Source organism: Phoca vitulina, unplaced genomic scaffold (assembly GCF_004348235.1).
Source record: "Phoca vitulina isolate PV1807 unplaced genomic scaffold, GSC_HSeal_1.0 scaffold19, whole genome shotgun sequence".
Taxonomy (NCBI): Eukaryota; Metazoa; Chordata; class Mammalia; order Carnivora; family Phocidae; genus Phoca; species Phoca vitulina.
This window is the reverse complement of record NW_022589722.1, coordinates 24,283,611-24,303,814: the sequence shown is the minus strand read 5'-3', so window position 1 is coordinate 24,303,814 and position 20,204 is coordinate 24,283,611. Positions and strand designations below refer to the sequence as shown.

At 57.5% G+C, this 20,204-nt stretch overlaps 1 protein-coding gene across 1 annotated transcript; it reads left to right on the top strand.

The window, feature by feature from the left end:
* Positions 1-181: 181 nt before the first annotated feature.
* MFNG (MFNG O-fucosylpeptide 3-beta-N-acetylglucosaminyltransferase) lies at positions 182-17,351 on the top strand. Its single transcript, XM_032416763.1, has 8 exons — positions 182-628; positions 5,738-5,786; positions 6,177-6,279; positions 6,695-6,848; positions 9,787-9,872; positions 11,625-11,790; positions 13,536-13,621; positions 15,033-17,351. Exons 1-8 carry the CDS (start codon positions 374-376, stop codon positions 15,097-15,099), a joined length of 966 nt encoding a protein of 321 aa, XP_032272654.1. The 5' UTR covers positions 182-373; the 3' UTR covers positions 15,100-17,351.
* The last annotated feature ends 2,853 nt before the right edge of the window (positions 17,352-20,204 follow it).

Sequence of the window (20,204 nt, the reverse complement as noted above, 5' to 3'; positions counted from 1 at the left end):
CCTGCCCGCCGGCTGGCCGGCCCGGGGCTGTCCCTTCGGCAGAGCCTTTTCCAGCCACCTCTGGGGCTCCCCGGGCCGGCCCCGCCCCTCGGGCCGCGCTGGAGGCAGGGGCGGGGCCAGGCGTCCCGGAGCCGGGCGGGAGCGCGCAGGGAGCAGGTGGAGGGCTGGCGGCGGCGGCGGCGGCGGCGGCGGGGCTGCCGGGGCTCGGCGTCCCCGGCCAGAGCACCAGCTCCCACCTCCCCCTCCTCGCCTGCCCACCCCCACCCCCCGATGCCTACCAGACTTTTGCCTGGGCCGGGGCCCCCGCCGAACCAGCCTCGCCTCCCTGTCCGGCTGGGATTCGGGGGCTGAGCTGTCTGGGGTCCCAGGGCCAATGCAGTGCCGTCTCGTCCGGGGCCTGGCGGGAGCCCTCCTCACCCTTCTGTGCATGGGGCTCCTCTCCCTACGGTACCACTCGAGCCTGTTCCCACAGAGCATGCGGGAGACCCCCGGGCTGAGCCCGCCAAGCCCTCTGTCCCCTGAGCTGCGGCTGCACGATGTCTTCATTGCAGTCAAGACGACCCGAGCCTTCCACCGCTCCCGCCTGGAGCTGCTGCTCGACACGTGGGTCTCCAGGACCAGGGAACAGGTGACAAGTGGGTGACTGCGGGCCCCAGGAGTGGGCCCTGGCCTGAGGGACTCCCGGAGGCCTTTCTGTTGGGCTGGGGTCCCTGGCGGCCTCCAGGGAGAAGCTGCCCGCCCACGTGCCCAGTCTGGGCTTGTCTTCCCACTCCTCCTTCCTCCAGGGACCAGGGGCTCCTGCTGCCCGGCCTGGGCCCCTCGCTGGTCCTGGAGCCAGGTGCTCCTAAGGCCCCCTGCTCCACGTCTTTCAGGGGCCAGCCCGGGCCCCTGCCCCAGGCCCCTCAGTCCCTCCTGGCTCTTCTAGCACAGGCTTTGCTCCTGCCCACCTTGGCCCAGCGTGGCGATGGGGACAGCGGGGAAGTGCGGGGCGGCCGGGTAGAGGCGTCTTCGAGGTCCTGACTCGGACGTGTGCCCAGGCCTGTTGTCCCGCTGCTCGGGCTGCTCGGGAGGAGATCAGGGGCTGAGCCGCTGAGAAGGCGAAGGTCTTGGGGGGGGGCCTGTTCGGGGAGAGGGGCGGGGTGGGGGGGCATCAGAATTCCTGGCAGCCCCCCCCCACCCCCGCTGCTAGCCGGGGTGTGCCCAGCGCAGCGGCGCCTCATCTCCTGTGCTCTTTTCCTGTGGGGCAGTTTCGGACGGAGCGGGGGAGGTCCACTGTGACGGTGTGGCCGAGGATGGCGGGGAGAGGTTAGAGGTCTGCCCAGCACGCGTGTGCGTGTGCGTGCGTGCGCGTGTGTGTGCTCCTGCATGGAGCCAAAGTGTCCTTGTTAGATGGGCTATGACAAAGAGGTATGGGGGTGATGGGGGCGTGTGGCTTATGTCTTTCTGGGGACAAGCTGAGTCCCTCTGGCTCTTGCCCTCCCCAGACCCAGTGCCCTCCCCAAGCAAAGTCAGTGATTTAGGGGTATTGGGAACCATCTCTGGGGGAGGTGAAGGGTTAGCTTTACACACACACACACACACACACACACACACACAGTCCCTACTGTGGCGATGGGCTCAATGGGAGGAAGTGACTGGACTTTTGGAGGGGATTGCAGGCTCCTGGGAGACCAAGGAGCAGGGGAGGTGATGTCTGCAGGAGCCCAGGGCCTTCTGGGGAGAGGGCACCCCCACTCCCCGATTTCCTGACCATGATGTCCTAGCACCCTATTTAACCCTTTCTCCAGGGGGAACCCCAGCATCCAGGTTCTTCCCTGGGCCCCCCCCATGCAGCTTCTCATCTTGGGGAGATTCTGGTTCCTCCTGCGGAAGCCACTGAGCCTGGCCCTCCCCGCAGACCTTCCTGTTTATGGCGCTGCGTGTACCCGGGAGCCTGCCTCACGTGGTCTGAGGCCCCTTCCTGCCTTGTCTTGATCACCATGGTGGTGCCCTTGCCCCGGATGAGGAAACTGAGGCCAGAGGGAGGAAGTGCTTGTCACCCTCACTCCGAAGGCTTGGGGGCGCAGAGCCCAGTGGGACCCAGCCCCCTCCTCCTGGCTGGGGCCCTTCTTTCTCTGCTGAGACCCAGGATCCCAGAGCTGCCTTGTCGCTGGGCTACAGGAGAGGGTCCTGGGGCCCCCAGCCTGGGTGGGCCTGGCAGGACCAGGTCAGCAAAGGAGAGGAAGCAACCACCCACTGTGTGCCTCAAGCTCAATCCCACATGCCCACTGCTCAGCACCCAAGGGGCTGCCCATCAGATGCCTCACTCTGTTTAACCCCCACAGCAGCCCCGAGTGGGAGGTATCGATAGGCCTGTTTTATAGGCGAGGAAACCGAGCACAGTGAAGCCGAGGTAGGAGATGAATTCACTCAGTTGCGCAACACCCCTCCGCCCCCAGCACAAGGGGCAGAGTCGAGAAACCTTGTCCTTTATGTAGGGCTGAGGAAAGGAAGGATGCTCACTTGAGTAAGAGGAGGGGAGACAGGGAGACACATTCTTACCGCACACTGCGTCTGGGGCCCCTTTGTCTCAACCCTTTGGCGCATCTCTTTCTGTGACCTTGGCTAAGACCCTCCCCCTTTCAGCCCTCAGTTTCCCCATCCACACAGGACAGGAGGGTCTCTGAGCCTCTCTTAGCTCTGCCCTCAGGAGTGGGCCTGAGCTGGTTAACTCCAGGGCTGGGCGCCCGCCCCAGCTGGTTAAGGGCGGCTGGGTGGCAGGTGGGCCTTTGTGGCAGCAGGCTGGGGCTCGCGTAGCCTTTGTCCCAGGCAGAGGGGGCGGGCTGGGGGAGGCTGGGTGGGGAGCCTTTCCCTTCCCCACAGGCCCCTCGAGGGCGGTGGGTGGGGGGTGGGGGCCGCAGAGCCCGCCCCACATCTTCCCTCCTCTTCACCAGATGGCCCCCAGTCCCCTCTCCCCTGACCCCAGCGGGCTGCCTATCCTTTTGTTTTCCTGTGAGGTTTTAACCATTGTCAGAGTCTCCTCCTTAAACAAATTAAATGCAACCTTTGGCTCAGAGGAAACTCTGCCCACCGCTCTGTCCCAATCTCAGGGTTCCCAGGGACTGGGACACCAGCCTCATGCGCCCCGCCCAGCCCCCAGCCCTGCAGCGGGACCCCCTCCTTCCCCCTTCCCCTACTGATTCTGGGCTTATTCATCCATCAGCAAACATGCCCTGGCCCATTTGGCCCATGCTCCAAACTCCAGAGAGTTCCACTATCTGGTGGCTGTTTGGTGGCAAAAGTTTCCCAGGGAGCCGGGCAAGAAAGGCCTGATTTACTTCCCTGGCTCCCTGGGGGCTGTGTTGAAAACAGACTTGGGGTGGGGGCAGGACAGAGCAGAGAGAGCAGAGCAAGGGTGACTGCAGCAAAGCAGGCAGGAGATGACCAGGGAGGGGCTGGGCCACCAGGGGCCGTGCAGGCTGCTTGGAGAGGTGGCATCCTGGGTGGTTTGAAGGTTGGGTGGGTGTGGGGTGTGAAAGAAGGAGAGGAGGCGTGGTGACCCCAGGGTGTTGGGTCCCAGCAAGATGGGGAGCCCCCAGAAGAGCACAGGTCTGGGAGGAGCTGGGGCACTGAGTCTGAGGCACCCGGGGAGAAGTTGTGGCTACCGTGGGGTTTGATGGCTTCTTGCTGAAAGCCGAGAGGCTGGATAGCGTCACTGGGGCGGTGACGGGACAGAGAAGAGGGCCAGCATCGGGCCGCCAACACTTTCTGCAGGGATATCTAGGGACCTCCAGTATTAGCTAAATCTGAAGGTGGGAGACACACCCAGGGAGGGGGCCCCAGAAGGTGGATGCTGCCCAGGTCTCCTGGACAGGGAGATCAATCAGACCAGGCCTGCGCCCTTCAGGATGTCACTGTCTGGTGGGAGAGACCAAAGGATAGATTTTCATAACTGAGGGGTTGTTGTTACTTACCATCAGGAGGAACAGGTGGCTGAGGGGCACATGGGAGGGGTGTCAGGGAAGGCTTTCTGGAGGAGGTGATGACTGAACTAGGAGTTAGGGGGCAAGAAATGGGCACAGCATGTGCAAAGGCTCAAAGGGGTGTGGATGTGTGCGGCATATTTGGGGAACTGAAAGACCTTTGGATTTAAGAGAAGGGGTGGGGCAGGAAGTGGTGAGATAGGCTGCATCAGGCACAGGGGCTGGGTGGCCCCTCATGGCCACACTTAGGAGGCTGGCCTTTATCCTGAGGGCAGTAGGGAGCCACAGAAGGTGTTAGGCGGGGTGGTGGGTATGGGTATTATCTGATTCTGGTCCTGACAGGAAAAGAGATCTGAAGGTCTTGCCCTAATCCATTGAAAGATAATGGCTCAGAAGGCCCATGGTTGTGGGCTCTTGGGGAGACAGGACTCGTTCCCTTGTGCCCCTTCCTGTGCCCAACCCTGGCTTCTGGTCTCCGGTGCCTCAGTTTCCCCCGAGATAAGAAGCGGAGCCAGGCTTCACTGCCACCTCTTTCTTCTTCTTTCTCACATTATCTCACTTTACTGTCACAGCTACTGCTAGTCCCCATTTTCCAGCCAGGTAAACTGAGGCTCAAAGCAGGGGCTGATCTGATCTGAAGGGCTGGTTCCTGAAAACCAGGGAGAAGTTTGTGGCTGAGCGGGGAGGGGCATGCAGTTGGAGGCCCTGAGTCTGGAAGGAGGACAGGGCCAGCCCCAGGGTGGCCCGAGTGAGGGATGGGGATGTAGAGGGCCTTTCACCAGGTGGGATGCTTTCTCCTTGGTCCTCCCTTGGAAAGAAGTCAAAATTGTCCAGGCCCTGGACAGGGCCACCTAAGGGTCAGAGGAGGCTCTCGCTGTGCTTGGCGGACGAGAGGACCTGCTCAGGCAAGAAAAGGTGCGTGTGCTGGGCAGGGTGTGGAATGGGGGTTAGACGGGTCCCCGGCTGTGGGTCTGTCTTGCCACAAGCTTCTTCTCATTTGTCTCTCATTCAGTTTGTGTTCAATTTATCTAGGGCTTGAGTGGCCTCTACCTGCCCGGGGCGTGGTGAGGAGAGGTCCAAGGCCTGTGGGTCCGAATCCCAGCTCAGCGATTGCCAACTATGCAACTGTAGTCTGTCCCTTAGCCTCAGTTTTGCCATCTGCGAGGGGGGGGACAGATCATGACACCTGTCTTGAGGTTCAGTGAGGTCATCAGGGACCAGGAACTGTGCAAGCTGCTGGTGGGCTCCTTCTGCAATCTGGGAGAGCTGGGGTTGGATCACGATGTAAAATTTCTGAGATTCGTAAGGACGCTGCACCTGCCCAGGGAGTCTGTGTGGCTGTGAAACCATGACCATCTCCCCAGGCAGGTGTGCTGTCCCCGGGTGTGGGTCTTTCCACGCAGAGTCTGTCTCCTGACAAAGTGTCTCAGGTTGTGTACGTGTGGTGATGGAGGGGCCAGGTGGGACTGCAGTGTGTGTGTGTGTGTGTGGGATAGAAGAGGGTGTGACTCTGGGAGGGTCCCCGTGGGCGCTGGTCTGCAAGGGTGCTCGTGCCGGTGACACGGTGGCTGGTGCGTGGTGTGAGGCTGTGTTGTGTGTCTTGTAAGGGGAGTAGCTGAGAAAGTCATGGTGTCTGAAAGGAGTGTGTGGCGCTGTTGGGAGGGGGTGTGTCTGTCGCTGCCGGAGGAGGACAGAGCTCTGACAGGTGCTTCAGCAGGGCCGTGCCTGTGGGCTGTCCTTGGCTGACTCCGGTCCCGACTCCTCTTTCTCCTTAGACGTTTGTCTTCACCGACAGCCCAGATGAAGGCCTCCAGGAGAGACTGGGTAAGTCCAGGTGGGGCCCCTCAGCTGTTTCCAGGGAAAGCTGGGGTGGCTGTCCCATGGCCTGGGGTCCCCAAGAAACAGGGCTGCCCTCTCTTGGCATGTGGGGATTCCCCTTTGCCCAGGAGGGGAGCAGGCTTCTTCCCTGGAAACGGGTGTGGGTGTGAAGAGGGGCTGTTCTGGACGGTACCCTGGATTCGTGGGTCCCAGCCCAGCCTCCCGTTCATTAGCTCTGGGGTCCTGGAGGGTCAGCCCTCCCTGGTCAGTTTCCCCATGTGTAAAATGGGAATGGGTGGGCCGCTCCAGGCTGAAGTCTTGCTCTGCATTCTCATGGTGTGCACGGCTGTGGGGAGGACCTGGGTAGGGTCCCCTGACTTGTCCTCACTTCTCTAGGGTCTCACCTTGTGGTCACCAACTGCTCTGCTGAGCACAGCCACCCCGCCCTGTCCTGCAAGATGGCTGCTGAGTTTGACACCTTCTTGGCCCGTGGGCTGCGGTGAGTGCCCCTGGGTCTCTGGGGCCAGGTGTGACCTTTGCCTCAGGCTAGTTCCCGAATAGGGTGTTGTGTCAAAAATGAAGTCAGCTGGGTCCTGTGAATTTAATCATGTAAGGGCCTCCTGGGGTCTGTCTCTGGGCAGACGGTCTGGGTTCAAGTCTTGCCATTTCCTGACTGTGTGACCTTGGCCAAGTGTCTTAACCTTTCTGAACCTCGGTCCCCACCTGTTAAGTGGGCACACTTTCCTCGGGAGCTCACACAAGATGCTGTCAGGCTCAGAGCATGGGCCTTCAGTGTTAGCTACTCTCACTGCCTAATTTTGCTGACTGATAATGGGGGGCACGGGAGAGTCTGGCTAGCTGGCAGCCCTTGGGAACCCTCCTCCAAGCTTACCATCCCCCTTCTGTCCCCATAGGTGGTTCTGCCACGTGGATGACGACAACTACGTGAACCCAAGGGCACTGCTGAAGCTGCTAAAAGCCTTCCCACAGACTCACGACGTCTACGTAGGCCGGCCCAGCCTGAACCGGCCTATCCGCGCTTCTGAGCCGAGGCCCCACAACCGCACGGTGGGTCCCTTCTTTCTCCTTCGTGCATTGGCCATGGGTGTTGGCTGTGGCCAGGCCGGGGGGCGGGGCCAGGCCGGGGGGCGGGGCCAGGGCCCTTGCGGAGTCAGGTAGGTTTTCCGGCTTTCTCATTTGGTCTCCTTGCTGTGTGTTTGGGTTGGTGACTTTGCCACGGATCCTGTCTTCTCTGAAATGGGGAGACTGAGATCATGCAGGCGAGGCGCAGACTCTGGCACGCAGTAGGGCCTCAGTCACTGAGGAGCAGGGGCTCATTCTGGTCACACAATTACAGGGGTGTGTGGGGTGGGGGTGTGTGTGGGGGGGTGAGCTGAGGCTGCCTGACTCCATGGCATGGCTCCTAGCCCCTGGTATCGTCATGTAGTCGTACAAGCTGTTCAAATGCCGGATACTGCTGGGCCACGTGGTAAATTGCACTGCCCCCCAGCCCCTGAGCACTCCCCTCCCCTCCGCACCCCTCCTTTCTCCAGACTTCACTGACCGGCAACTAAAGAGGTGACACCTGGCACAATGGGGTCCCTAGCACCAGCTTCATTCAGCTCCAGACCTAGATGGCTGCTAATGAGGGTTGTGAGGTTTAGGAAACAAATAAACCAAAAATCAGGATAGTAGTTAAATTGAACTTGCAGATAAACAGAGAAGAATTCTGTAGTATAAGTACGGAGCATGGTTCTCTCCTGGTCCCCAGGACCCACCAGGCTTCTGGTGTTGGTATGACCCAGGCCCCTAGGGGGCTCCCTTGGCCCCAGGGAAAAGGCTAGTCAGGGGGCCCCCCCTCCCTAGAGGCAGGACGTGGAGCAGAAGCTGGGCCTGCAGTGGGGCTCTCTGCCTCCCCGGCTCACCATCTGCTTCGTTAGGGAAACCAAGAGCAGGAAGCACACAACCTTAATTATCAGCGGCTAATCGGCCTCTGAGCCCTAATTAAATCCTCCTGGGCCCTGGGGGTGTGTGTGTGAGTTGACTCCAGGTGAGCGAGGGGTGCCCCAGGCCCCCACAGCGCCACATGCTTGGCGGTAGGGGTTGAGAACGCTGCTCTGGAGCCCGGCTCCCTGGCTTCACACGCCATCTGCCACCTCCTGGCTTCCTGACTTTTGCTCAAGTCACCCCACCTTTCTGTGCCTTAGTTTCCTCGTCTGCAAAATGGGTGATAACCATCCCCACCTAATAGGGTGGTTGTGAGCAAAAAAGGGAACAATTCAATGAGGTCACCTACCCAAGTGCTTGGAATGGGACCTGGCTCGTGATGACACTAGTAAGTGTCAGCGATCAGTACCCAACCCAGCTCCACCTGCGTCCCCCGGCCTCCTGCTTCCTGGGCAGGTTCAGCACCTGCTGAGTACACCCAGGCCCTGACCCCACAACGTGCACTAACACCCTCCTTGCACACACTCCATCGGCGGGATCCTTAGACTCTGCCCCAAAGTGTCCCAGCCTGTTTGGATTCTGGGATACCCCCCGGGTTGTGTAGTTGGGGGAGGGGACAGCAAAAGGGGGCAAGAGTTCCAGCTCAGGCTCAGTCCCAGCTCTGGGACCTCAGGCTGGTGACCTCCCTTCTCTGCACCTCGTCACCTCCTCTGTGGCACAGGACGCTGTGCAGCAGTGCTCAGGGTTAGGCCCTTCTACTGTTACTGCTGTTGTTCCTTTAATTATCTGGGAACGGAAGCCCTGGGCCCATAGGTCATCAAACGAGCATTCATTGGGCACTCCTGTGTGTCAGGTCCTTAAGAACCCGTTCATTCTGCTTAGAGGCCTGACCTCTAGCTAAGAGGGAGACATTTTGAGAAGTAGCTCGTAGAGGTCTTTAGGAGGAGGACACAGGGCCAGCTGAACTGCCGCAGAAGTGCTCACAGGTGACAAATCTGAGGCCCAGAGAGGAGCAGAGACTTTCTCAAGGTCACACAGCTGGGAGGAGTGGAGGAGGCGGAGGCCCCAGAGTCAGGCTTCCCGGTTTCCTGCCCTGGGTTCTTTTTACTGTTGCATCATGGGAGATAACCCAACCCCATGCAACATGCATCAATTAAGCACCAACTATGTACTTGGGAGAAGGTAACCGTAGGGAACTTGTTGGTCAAGAGATAGTACAGCTGAAAAGGAGCAGGGTTTGCCAAAAGCCTTAGAAAAAATTCATGAGCTGTGACTTCATGGGGCCTCACCGGCAAGGTGGGGGCAGAAAGTGATTTAAACCCCAAGGGAGGTTATTGGTTCCTGAGATTGAGATGTCAAGGGGTTTGCTGGCCTTGGGGGCTCACAGGCCTGCCTGTCATTCTCTCCTTACTCCGTGAGAGGCCTCGTTCTCCTTGTGCAGAGTCTTCTCAGTCCCAGGACCTGGAAGTGGTGAGGCCAGTGCAGGTGGCTGGGTATCAGTGGCTTTGGGACTACCGCTCCCAAGACTGGTGACTGTAGAAAGCATCTCTTCCTCCCAGGTAGCATATGGAGCTCAGGGAAGAACTCAGATTGGCTGGCCTAAGTCATTTCCCGTCACTGAGCCAATCACTGGGTCAGGGGGTGTGGCCTTGTGATCCACCCTTCCTCGGGCCCCTGCCCACCTCCTGTGGCCCCGGGGAGCAGGTGCTGCATTTGGCAGCCCCTCCTGAACCACCTGGGGTGAGGTAGAGGCATTCCGCTGGGGAAAGGGGTAAGGTGTGCTGGGTGGACAAATAGGATACATATTCTCTTTAACTGAAATCCAGCCAGACCGGGGTCTAATTGGTGACCCCATCACTCTTAATTAGCCATGTGACTTTGGGCCTCAGTTTTCTTGTCTGTAAAATGGGCATAATAATGTCAGGCTGTAGCAAGACTTTAGTGAAATGTGAAATAAAAAGGTTTTGAGCCATGCTGGTTGGGAATGAGGGAGGGCCCGGCCATTGCCCCCACCCCCAGGCTCACCCTGCTCCTTGGCCCTCCCCACCTCTCCCCCCAGAGGCCGGTACAGTTCTGGTTTGCCACCGGGGGTGCTGGCTTCTGCATCAATCGCAAACTGGCTTTGAAGATGGCCCCGTGGGCCAGGTAAGCAAAGCCCCACAGGCGGGTGGGGGAGAGTAGGGCCTGGTGTGTGTGGGGGGCTTCGCAGCAGGAAGGGCTTGAGAGTGAGCTCAGGAGAAACTGCCTCTCATTCATGCTGTGTCACAGAGTTACACAGTTAGTGGTGAGCATGCCACCTGCCATCCCGCCCTCAGGGCACTCTGCCACACACAGGCAAGTTGTGTAATCTCTGGGAGCCTCAGTGACCCCATCTGTAAAATGGACCTGATAATATGATAGCTAATGGTTGGTGTGAGGGTGAAATGGGAAAATGTTTGGGCTGGCACCCGGTCCCCAGTGTCACAGGGGAGGTGAAGGCCAAGTGTAGAGGCATTCAGAGGAAGGAAGTAGGGCCTTCTGCTTGGGGACAGGAGGAAGGCTTCCTGGAAGGGGTGGCCTTTGAACTGGGCTAGCCCTAGAGGCCCTCAAGTGAAGGGGTTCCTGGGGGTGGTGGAAGCCCCCAGTATGGGATGAGGGTACTGGTATTCTAGAGAGGAAGTGGCAAAGGCCTGGCCTCTCGAGATCTGCCTGGACAGGATGTTGTTATTAGCAGCAACATCCGTCTCGCTACCTCGTGTTGGGGGCTGACCCTGAGCCAGGGCTGCACTTCACCGGGGAAGAAGGTATGTCAGCCTTGTTTCCACAGCTAAGGAGACCGAGGCGTGAGAGGTTGGGCAAGTGACTGGTCCAAGGTCACCCAGGCCGGAGGTCACTCAGCTGCTGGGCTTGGCTCCAAGGCCTGTCTGCTTTGCCACTGTACCACCCTGGTGTGCTCTGACTTGGATGGGAGGGGTCCTCCAGAGGGGACCTCGGGCCCCAGTTGGGAGTGGTAATGCTGTCCTAGGACATGTCCACAGCAGGTGTGTACCCGTGACCAGGGGTCCTCCCTGTGCCCAGTGCCCCCATCTGGGCTTCTGCCCACCTTTATGGTATATTTGCGTGAATTGGAAAAAGGTACCCCCCTTGGGCAGGTGCAACCCTCGGGCAGAGCCTGGGGTGGGAAGGGAAGGCTGGGTTTCTGCACCCACTGAGCCCCTCAGGGAGGCGTTCTGTGCAGCGGGGCGGCCTGCCCAAACTGGCCCGCAGGGATGTTCATGGGGCATGTAGTCCCGTGATGCCCTTCCCCGGGACTCTGCCCCTTCCCTCCTCCGCATCTGGCTGAGTCCAGCACATCCTGTAAGACTCTATTTAAAGCCTGCCATTGTCATGATTAAATAAAAAGCAAAGCAAAAGACTGCCACCTCCTCTGGGAAGCCCACCTTACCCTCCCTGTGTCTCCCAGGCCTCATGCTTCCCTCTGACTTAGTGCCAGGCCTACTCTGAAATGACCTGTTCACTGTCTCCCCTCAGAATGAGGGTTGCTGTCGAGGGCAGGATGCTTTTCCTTCTCATCTCTGTATCCGCAGCCCTAGCCTGGTACCTGGCTCCGGGTAGCTCCTCGAGGCTCAGCAATGAATGAATGAGTGAATGAATGTAAAGAGAGGAAGGGATACATTTATAAAGGGCTTCTTCTTGCCATTCTTCCACTTAATCTTCACAATAGCCCAGTGAGGGCAGGGCCATTCTCATGCCCATTTCACAGAAGAGGATGCTGAGGCTCCCCAGGTTTGTGGCTTGCCCGAAGTCACCCAGTGCACAGGAGGCTCTGCTCTGCCCATGGGCCCCAGTGGAGGGAGGGCCTTCTGGGAGGCACGGGGAGCCCTGTGCCAGTGACCACAGCACGGCTCTGTCTCTCAGCGGCTCCCGCTTCGTGGAAACGTCTGCCCTCATCCGATTGCCTGACGACTGCACTGTGGGCTACATTGTTGAGTGCAAGCTAGGCGGCCGCCTGCAGCCCAGCCCCCTCTTCCATTCCCACCTGGAGACCCTGCAGCTGCTGGGGGCTGCCCAGCTCCCAGAGCAGGTGAGCTGGCCCGGGGCAATGGGGGAAGGATGCGTTGGGGGAGGGCTATCCCCTACTGATGGGGAAACTGAGGCTCAAGGTGGGAAAGGACCCTCAGACGGGCCCACAGTGACTCAGCCCTCTCCACCTCCAACCCGCAAGGGTTAGCGTTTGTGATGCTCAAATTCTTTGGTCTGGTCCCCGAACGCCAGCTGGAACGACCTGCACAGACCAGGTGAAGCTTGCCTTCAGGTTCAGACTGCTCCCCTCCCTACCTGCTCTGCTCCCTCTTGTCTCTCTGTTCCTTCTTCAGCCTTCCATCCCCCCACATCCCTCCAAAGGGGTCAGGCCTGCCCTTTCCAACTCTGCCTGTGGGTTGTCCTGCCTTCATCAAAGCTTACCTGTCTGCTGCCCCCCTGCTTTCTTTCTAACCCAGATGTTGCTGAGAAAGAGCAGGTGCTTAGTGGGAAACCTCAGGCATAATGTCTGGCTGGGGCAGGGGGACCCCATTCTACCACCTGGCAAGCAACGACTCCACGGAGTTCCAGCAGGCTCTGCCTTGCACACACGGCCCTCCTACTCATGGGTGGCCAGTTCCGTAGGGATCCTGGCTGGGAAGGCCCTTGGGATCCTTCACCCAACAGTGCGAGTCAGAACACTCTGGCAGCAAGAGACACAGATACAACACAGACCAGTCGAACAAACAAGGACATGTATGGGCTCATGAGCCTGAGAAGCTGGGGGCCGGCTTGCTGGTTCTGACTGAGTCTGCGTGCTCAGACTGTCCCCACTCTGGTCTGTCTTTCCTGACACTGGGCTTACCCTCAGGCGGGCAAGATGGCAGCTCCAGGTTTCCACCCCACCCACAGGAGGAGAGCTCCTCCTTCTGCCACATTCCGGGGCTGGTGCTCATCGCTTGGAAGGCCTGCTTGTGTCACATGACCCGTTTCCTACCAGGGCCAAGAGTTAGTGTTGATTCGTCAGGCCTGGAACTAGGGTGTAGAGTGGGCCCCAATAAGACCGCAGGGCTTGAAGCCAGGAAAAGGGGGCAGATTTTGGGCAGCCAAAACCAGGTACCCTAATGGCTGGATTTTCAGAATACCCACCACGCCAGGCACCATGCTGGTGGCTTTATCTGCTTTAACTCTGTTTCCTTCCAACATTTGCATGAGGTCAGCACTAACATTCCCATTCTGTAGGTGGGGAAACTGAGGCCCAGAGAGCTGAACATAGCACAGCTAACATAAGGCAGAGGGGGATTTGAACCCTGCCCCGGTGGCCCCTAAGTCCACAGTCTTTAACCACTGTGGTCAACTGCCTCTTGACGAGGAGCATTATCCCATGTCCTCATTGTATGTGGAGTAACCCAAGGCTCTGGGTAGAGAGGGAGTGTGAAGTCCCCATGGTGAGTCTCAAGAAACCTCTGTCCAGGCATGGACTTTACTGGAAGGGTGCCTTCCCCTCTTGAGACTCAGTTTCCTAGTCTATAGGCAAGGGACTCATTCCATCCTCTCAGGTAAGGTGGACAGCTGGGGAAATAGGGTCTGGGCACGAGAGTGCCCTACAAGCTTGAAGCACCTTGCAGAGTGGGGTGGGCTCCTCAGTGAGTGCTCAGGGTAGAATTTCAGGGGCCAAGGCAGGCTCTCTGCGCCCCCCAGAATGTCTTACGGACCATCCCTGCTTCTGGCCCAATACCGCCCCCTTGTGGGGTCCCCAGCGGGACACCCCACCAACCTTCACTTTCTTCTCCGCTTTTCTCTGCCCAGGTCACCCTCAGCTATGGCGTCTTTGAGGGGAAGCTCAATGTCATTAAGCTACAAGGCCCCTTCTCCCCCGAGGAGGACCCTTCCAGGTGAGTCTGGGGGCTCAAACTGTAGGATCAGAGGAGGGGGCTGAGTCCAGGCGTCCAAACATAGGGGAACCTGGAGGGAAGGTAAGCCCTGGAGGCTGACAGCACAGAGCCGGGAGTGGAGGGAGGGGATTTCAGTCTCTGCTCTGCCCCAGGATTGCTGTGTGACCTTGGGCAAATACCTTGCTTTCTCTGGGCCTCAGCCTCCCCATTTGTAACACAAGGAGCTGGGTGTCGTGGATCTGAAGGGCTCTCCCAGTCCTGATCCTCTGGGGTTCTTCAGGAGCCCCTGGAACACTGAAGTGTCTTCACTGGGCAAAGGAGATGCTCTAAGGGAAGAACTTCAGGCCCCGATGGGAAATTTTTATTTGAGCTTTTGTAGGCTCTCTGTGTCTCTGATACTCTTCAGTGGTTCTTTTCAGTAGGTAGATGGTTGGAAAGGGGGCTAAGATGGCGCCCGGGCACCTTCCGGTTCTGTCCCCACACAGGCCACAGGGAGGCTGGGGCTGTTCCGCTCAGGCCTGGCTGCTGTAGAGCATCTAGGCGCACAGCCTGTGACACGCTGTGGTGGGAGGACAGGCCCGCCGAAGGAAGTAGCGGTGGCCATTGTGGCTGAGATGCAGGAGGAGAGAGGGCAGGGGACTCCCCAAGGTCTTGGGGGCTCTGTCGGGCCTTCGGATTTATCTGGAGTACAGAACCCTTGGGGGAACTAGGACTCCTGGCTCTGAAGCCCCGCAGAGCTCTCTGTCGGGGGCAGAGGGCTCACGACTGTTTAAGGGGCCTGGGGCCAGGGCTGTGTTGAACAAGTTAGACATTACAAGGAGACAGAGTTTGGCTCAATATAGGAAAAAAAATTCACATTTCTGAGATGAAAGGAACCGCCTTCTGATGGAGTGAGCTCCTCATCAGTGGAAGGGCACAAGCTATGGCTAGACTGCCAAGAGGTTTAAGAGTGGATGTGAAATTCTCTCTGAGCCTGAAGATTCTAGAATCCAAAGGTTCCTGCCTAATAGGGTTGGAGCCGACTGGGGACTCAGATACATGTGATCAGATAGTCTGGCCTCAGCTGGGGTCTCTTCGTGGCATCTCTGGCCTTTGAAGTCTCTCTAAACTGGTGGTTTTCATGAGGGGCCACCCCCCTGGGGACATCTGGCAATGTCCGGAAACATTTTTGATTGTGACGACTCAGGGGGGTTCTCCTGGCTTCTCGAGGGTAGAGGCCAGGGGTGCTGCTAAACATTGGACAATGCACAGGACACCCCACGGCAAAGACTTATCTGGCCCTAAATTTTAAGAGTGCCGAGGGGGAGAAATCCGGCTCCAAACCATCTCTGTGACATGCGCTCCCCCAGGAGCCCGTGGAGTGAGCGTGGGAGTCAGGGTGACCATTTGTCCATTTCTGGTCTCTCCACAGGTTCCATTCCCTCCATTGTCTCCTCTACCCAGATACTCCTTGGTGCCCACAGCTGATGGCCAGATGAACCCTGAACGGCTGGGCAAAGTTTGGGCTGAGGCTTCTGGCTGTCCTTGGCCTCCCCAGGCAGCCCTGGGGACTCATGGCAAGTGCTCTTTGGTAGGGAGTCCCCGGCAGGGCCTCTGAGTGGTGGGTCAGCCCAGGATTGGATGGTGGCTGGCGGTGAAGGCGTCCTAGGCCCCTGGGAGGTCGGCTTCTATGGGCCTTGGGTGGACAACCCAGAGGAGGGCCAGAGAGGCCCCAGGGGCTGGGCTTCTATGGGCCTTGGGTGGCTGAATTGAACAAACATGGAGGGCCCTTGAACTGGGTTGGGGCTCAGGGGTCCTAACCCTCCAGAGAATTACATGGGCCCTTGGGTGGGGTCTGGCCTCCACCCCCAGCTCTGGTCTCTGTCATTCCCCTGGGGTCAAGCACTGGGCCACCCACTCCTGGCTCCCTTGGCTGGATCCCCAACCCCTGAGGGGACCCAGGTGGAATAAGGGCAGAGCCCGGGGTCTGTGGCAGGGGCTGTCATTGCTGACCAGTGTCCAGCTCCTTGCTCCGACCCCTTGCTAACAGATCCCATTTTGCTTGGAGTATCAGCGTGCCCAGACCCTGATGGTGGATCATGATGGATCCCAGCCCATGGTGACGATCCTTTTGCTCACTTTCCCAGCCTCCCTTGCTCAGTCTGTTAGTGCGAATTAAACAAAGCCAATAGAGAGGCTTCTGGGGAAGACTTTGCAGTCCCGTACCCCATACCTTTATGCTGCGAACGTGGATGTGATGTCTGGATCTGGGGCAGTTGTCTTGTTATCATGAAGGAAAGGCCATGACAATCAGGCACACCTGTCCCTTTTGGCATCTGGTTCTGTGAGAAAATTAAACCCTTACTTGTTTCAACCTCTCTTGGTCCAGTTTTCCGTTACGTGCAGCCAATGTGTTCCTGACTGGGGCGGGCTCTTAGATTGGCCTGTCACAGTGGTGATGGTGGTGTGGATTTGGGTCCTGAGCTAGATGTCCCTGCTCTGCCTTTGCTGGCTGTATGCGTGACCTTGAAGCATCCACTCCGTCTCTCTGGCCTGTTTGCCCATTTTATAGAGGAGGGAAGGAACCCCTTCTCTGTGGCTTGATATCTGGGTGAAATGATAGAGTGTTCGTGAAGGGCTCGGCACAGTCTGGCACGGAGAAGGAAGGGTTCTGTGAGCAGTGAGTCTTCCAGCGTGGGCTTGAGTCACGGTGACCCGGGGTGTGTGAGGGTGTGCGTGGCTGTGTGGTGTGGTGTGTCCCCTTTCTACACAGGTCTGTGCATAAGGACACACGTGTGGTGGATGTGTGTGTTGGTGCTCATGTCACACACGTGTGTGTGCAATGTATCCACGTGTGACTGGGTGTGCGCATGCGGTGCTAGTGGGCCGGGAGCTACTCCTCTTCTCTGCCCTCGGAGCCTGGGTTGGGGTAGCCAGAGAATTGGGAGAGGCAGAGTGGAGACACAGGTGAGGGAGTCAGCCTCTGGTGTGTCAGAGAAAGCGACAGCTTGACAGCCGCGGTAGGAGATGAATCAATGCAGACATGCTTAGGATCGCAGGTCCCAAAGAGGCTGCCTGAATGAATGAAAACCGTCATGGTAGAAGTTCAGGAATGCTGGTGCCAAGGTTGGGGAGGCTTAGGGATGGGATGCCTCTTCTCCCCTTGCATCTTCCCAGTGATGTGGGAAGTTGGGGCCACCATGGGGCTCTGGGCTGGGGGTAGGAGGGAGGACAGAGGAGAGATCCCGAGGGATAGAGGGGCCCTAAGCCAGGCAGCCAAGGCTGGGGGCTCCTTGAGCGCACCCCCTCCGGCCCTTGGATACCCCAGCTAATGATACCCCACCTTGTCCCTCATGCAACTCTGTCTGGCGCAGCTGGAACCACAGAGCCCCAGAGCCTCAGCCCTGGTTTTCCACAGAGGGACTTGAGGCCCAGAGAGGGACCACCATGTGCTTGTGGTCACACAGCAGGTCAAGTGCAGAGTCGGGCTGCTTGGGCTCTTGCAAAGCCTCCTTTCTTTCTGGGCTAAGCTGATGCTGGGTTTGTGGGCCATGAACGGAGTAGGGGTGGCCCTGGCCCTGCAGCCCGGGTGGGGGATGGACTGGTGTGCTCCACAGCTGTTGTCCTCTCCACCCTGTATCCGGAAGGCTGCCGGCCGGCCTGCTTTTAGAAGCAACAGCAGGAGATTTGCGGGTTGTTCCCAGATCCTGGGGGTCGGGTGGAGGGAACAGGACTCGGGCCATCTGCTGCCTCCATTGTCCCAGAATAGCTGTGGTAGGGAGGGGGAGCAGAGTCAGCAAGGATCAGAATTGGGATGGAGGAAGGGGGGGGGGTGTCTGGATTTAACCCTTTGCGGGTCTGTATGGGAGAGTAGAAAGCTGCCTGCTCTGTGGACTGATGTGACCCACGTGGGCCCCACAGGCAGGGCCGGCCATGGGGGGGAGGGACAAGGTTGGACCACCCTGTACTGGTCTTCAGGTGCCCCTTGGGCAGGTATTATTCCCATTTGATAGATTAGGAGACTGAGGCACAGAGAGGGAGAAGGCCCATGGTCCAGGTCACAGGGCTTAGAAGTGCCAGAACCGAGGCTTGAGGCCACCTGGCTCTGCAGCGGTCACCTCAGTGTGGGACGACTCTGGACGGTCGGGAGAGCCCTACTCTCCTTTCCAGGCTGGCTCTATGCTCTTGGGCAGGTTACTTCACCATTCACCGGCCCCACCAGTAAAATAGACACAGTGACTTCTATGTTGTGCGCTGTGCAGTTTTGAGATGCTGCACAGGAAGCTCTTGGCACCGTACTACTTGTCCAATAAACCACAGCTCCCTGGTCTCTCTCTGCTGTTAAAAGGGCTGGACTGGCCATCCCCTCCACTCCACTGGGTCTGGACCACTGTCCGCCTCACCTGTGTCCCCATAGCCGCCTCCTTGCTCACTGGTGGTGGGTACACTGGCCTCCTTGTTTCCCCTGGTGGATGCCCAGCTGGTTTCACCCAGGTGGGTAATCAGCCTGGGGACACTGATCATTTTTAGTATCACCCCAAAAGGGAAAACCTGACCTTCAGTGCTCTTGATGGAATGCAATAGGAAGGACACGGCACCACCCAGGAAGTCTGCTTGCCCAAGTAATTGGCCCTGCACTGGCCACACTTCTAGATCTAAATACCAGTATCCAGGAAATGGGGGGACAGTGGAACATGTCCAATGACACTGTGAGGGTTCAGCCCAGCATGTCAACAGGGAGATCGTTCTACAGGACGAAGGACATGGTTTCTTCAACAAGTACGACGGCATTCACAAGGCAGGAAGGAAGGACCGTTAGAGATTATAGGAGATTTGAGAGGCATAGCAACCAAATGCAACGCATGGACCTTGTTTAGACTCCGGTTTGAATAAACGGTCAAGAAAGGTCATTGTTGAGAAAAGTGAGGAAATTTGAACATGGACTTTGTATTAGATGGTATTAAGAAATTTTTCATTTGGGGGCGCCTGGGTGGCTCCGTCGGTTATGCGTCTGCCTCGCCCTCTCCTTCTGCCCTGCTCATGCTCTCTCTCTGTGTCTCTCAAATAAATAACTAAAATCTTAAAAAAAATAAATTGTTAATTTTCTTAGGTGTGATAATGATATTGAGGTTCTTTTTTTAAAAGTTTATTTATTTATTTAATAATGTGTCTGTACCCAAGGTGGGGCTTGAACTCATGACCCCGAGATCAAGAATTGCATGCTCTTCTGACTGAGCCAGCCAGGCACCCGCGGGGTTCTTTTTAATAAGAAATGTTCTCGTATGTAAGAGATACATTCTGAAATATTTATGGCTGAAATGATATAATGTCTGGAATTTTCTTTAAAAAGGAGCTTGAGGGGAGGAATGAAATAAGAATAGCAAAATAAGGGTGGTTGTGGAAGCTGGGTGATGGGCACATGGGGATTCATTACGCTATTCCCTTTACTTTAGGGTGTGTTTGAACATTTCCATAATAAAAAGTAAAATAAAGAGGGTCTGTGGATATTCCATTTGTTGGCTGTGGCCTTCCCCTGTCTCTTTCTCCCTCCCCTGCCCCCTCCTCCATGCCCCACATTCAGGCCCAGATAACATCTGTTCTCATCAGACACTGCAGTCTGGTTCCACATCCTGTTCTCCCCAAACAGCTGGAGAAAGGAGAGGCAGACCTTGACCGGAAGCTGGCCCTGCCTGAGTGACATTTGGCCTCTTGCCTGGTTTCCCCAAGACCTACCCTGATTCTTTTGGTTCTGAGCACTTGTTCCAGCTGCTTTGTAACCCAGTGGCACTCTCCCTGTGCACAGTCATTGGACACATTCCTCCCCCCCACTTACCACTCCCCCAATCATCCGTCCAATAAGAATGTACTGCTCACCTCCTCTGGGTGGGGGGAGGCATCCCTGTGTGAGAGGTTACACAGATGCAAGACCTAGCCTCAAGAGGGAGCTCAAATCCCAGTCCGGACATATTGAAAACATGGCGTATCTTGTAGCGATGATGAAACAAAGCCATGGGGCGAAAGGAGGAAGGACTAAAATCTGGGGGGCTTACAGCGCAGTACAGATCAGGAAGACATGATGTGTGAGTTGATGGATCTGGGTCTTGAGCTGTGAGGAGATCAGAAGGAGCAGCATGGGTGACACACTGCCTTGCAGATAGGACTAGGGAGACCCTAAGGAAAGGTACAAATGCTGGTTATGGTTATGGATACTACTGTTTTCAGGTACCCACTTATCTCACCTTGCAGGATAAAGGTGTACCCAGCACGGTGTCCACATAACACAGAGGGCGTACTTTTCCTCCTTGCCTCCCGACATCTCCTCCCGAATGACTTTGTAAATTTCTCCCGGAGCAGAGGCTCTGCTAGATGCATTTCTGTGCCTCCCAGGATCTAGCACAGTGCTGGACACATAGCAGGCCCTTCATGAAGACCAAGGACCATTTAGTTGAATGAGTCAATTTTAGGCCAGTACCAAGATGGCTGCATTAAAATCTTGGGTGCTTGGTACAAAGGGATTCCAGGGCCCCATCTTAGATCCTCAGAATCCAAGTCTCCAAATAAGGGGCTAGGGAGTCTGTATGTTCCCTTGGTTTCCCAGGAGGCT

What these genes read in the sequence shown, in the direction of transcription:
- MFNG (XM_032416763.1), top strand. Translation starts at nt 374, where the DNA reads ATGCAGTGCCGTCTCGTCCGGGGCCTGGCGGGAGCCCTCCTCACCCTT. An exon ending in TTCTTGGCCCGTGGGCTGCG is followed by an intron (nt 6,280 to 6,694) that starts GTGAGTGCCCCT and finishes CTGTCCCCATAG; the next exon opens with GTGGTTCTGCCACGTGGATG. An exon ending in AAGATGGCCCCGTGGGCCAG is followed by an intron (nt 9,873 to 11,624) that starts GTAAGCAAAGCC and finishes TCTGTCTCTCAG; the next exon opens with CGGCTCCCGCTTCGTGGAAA.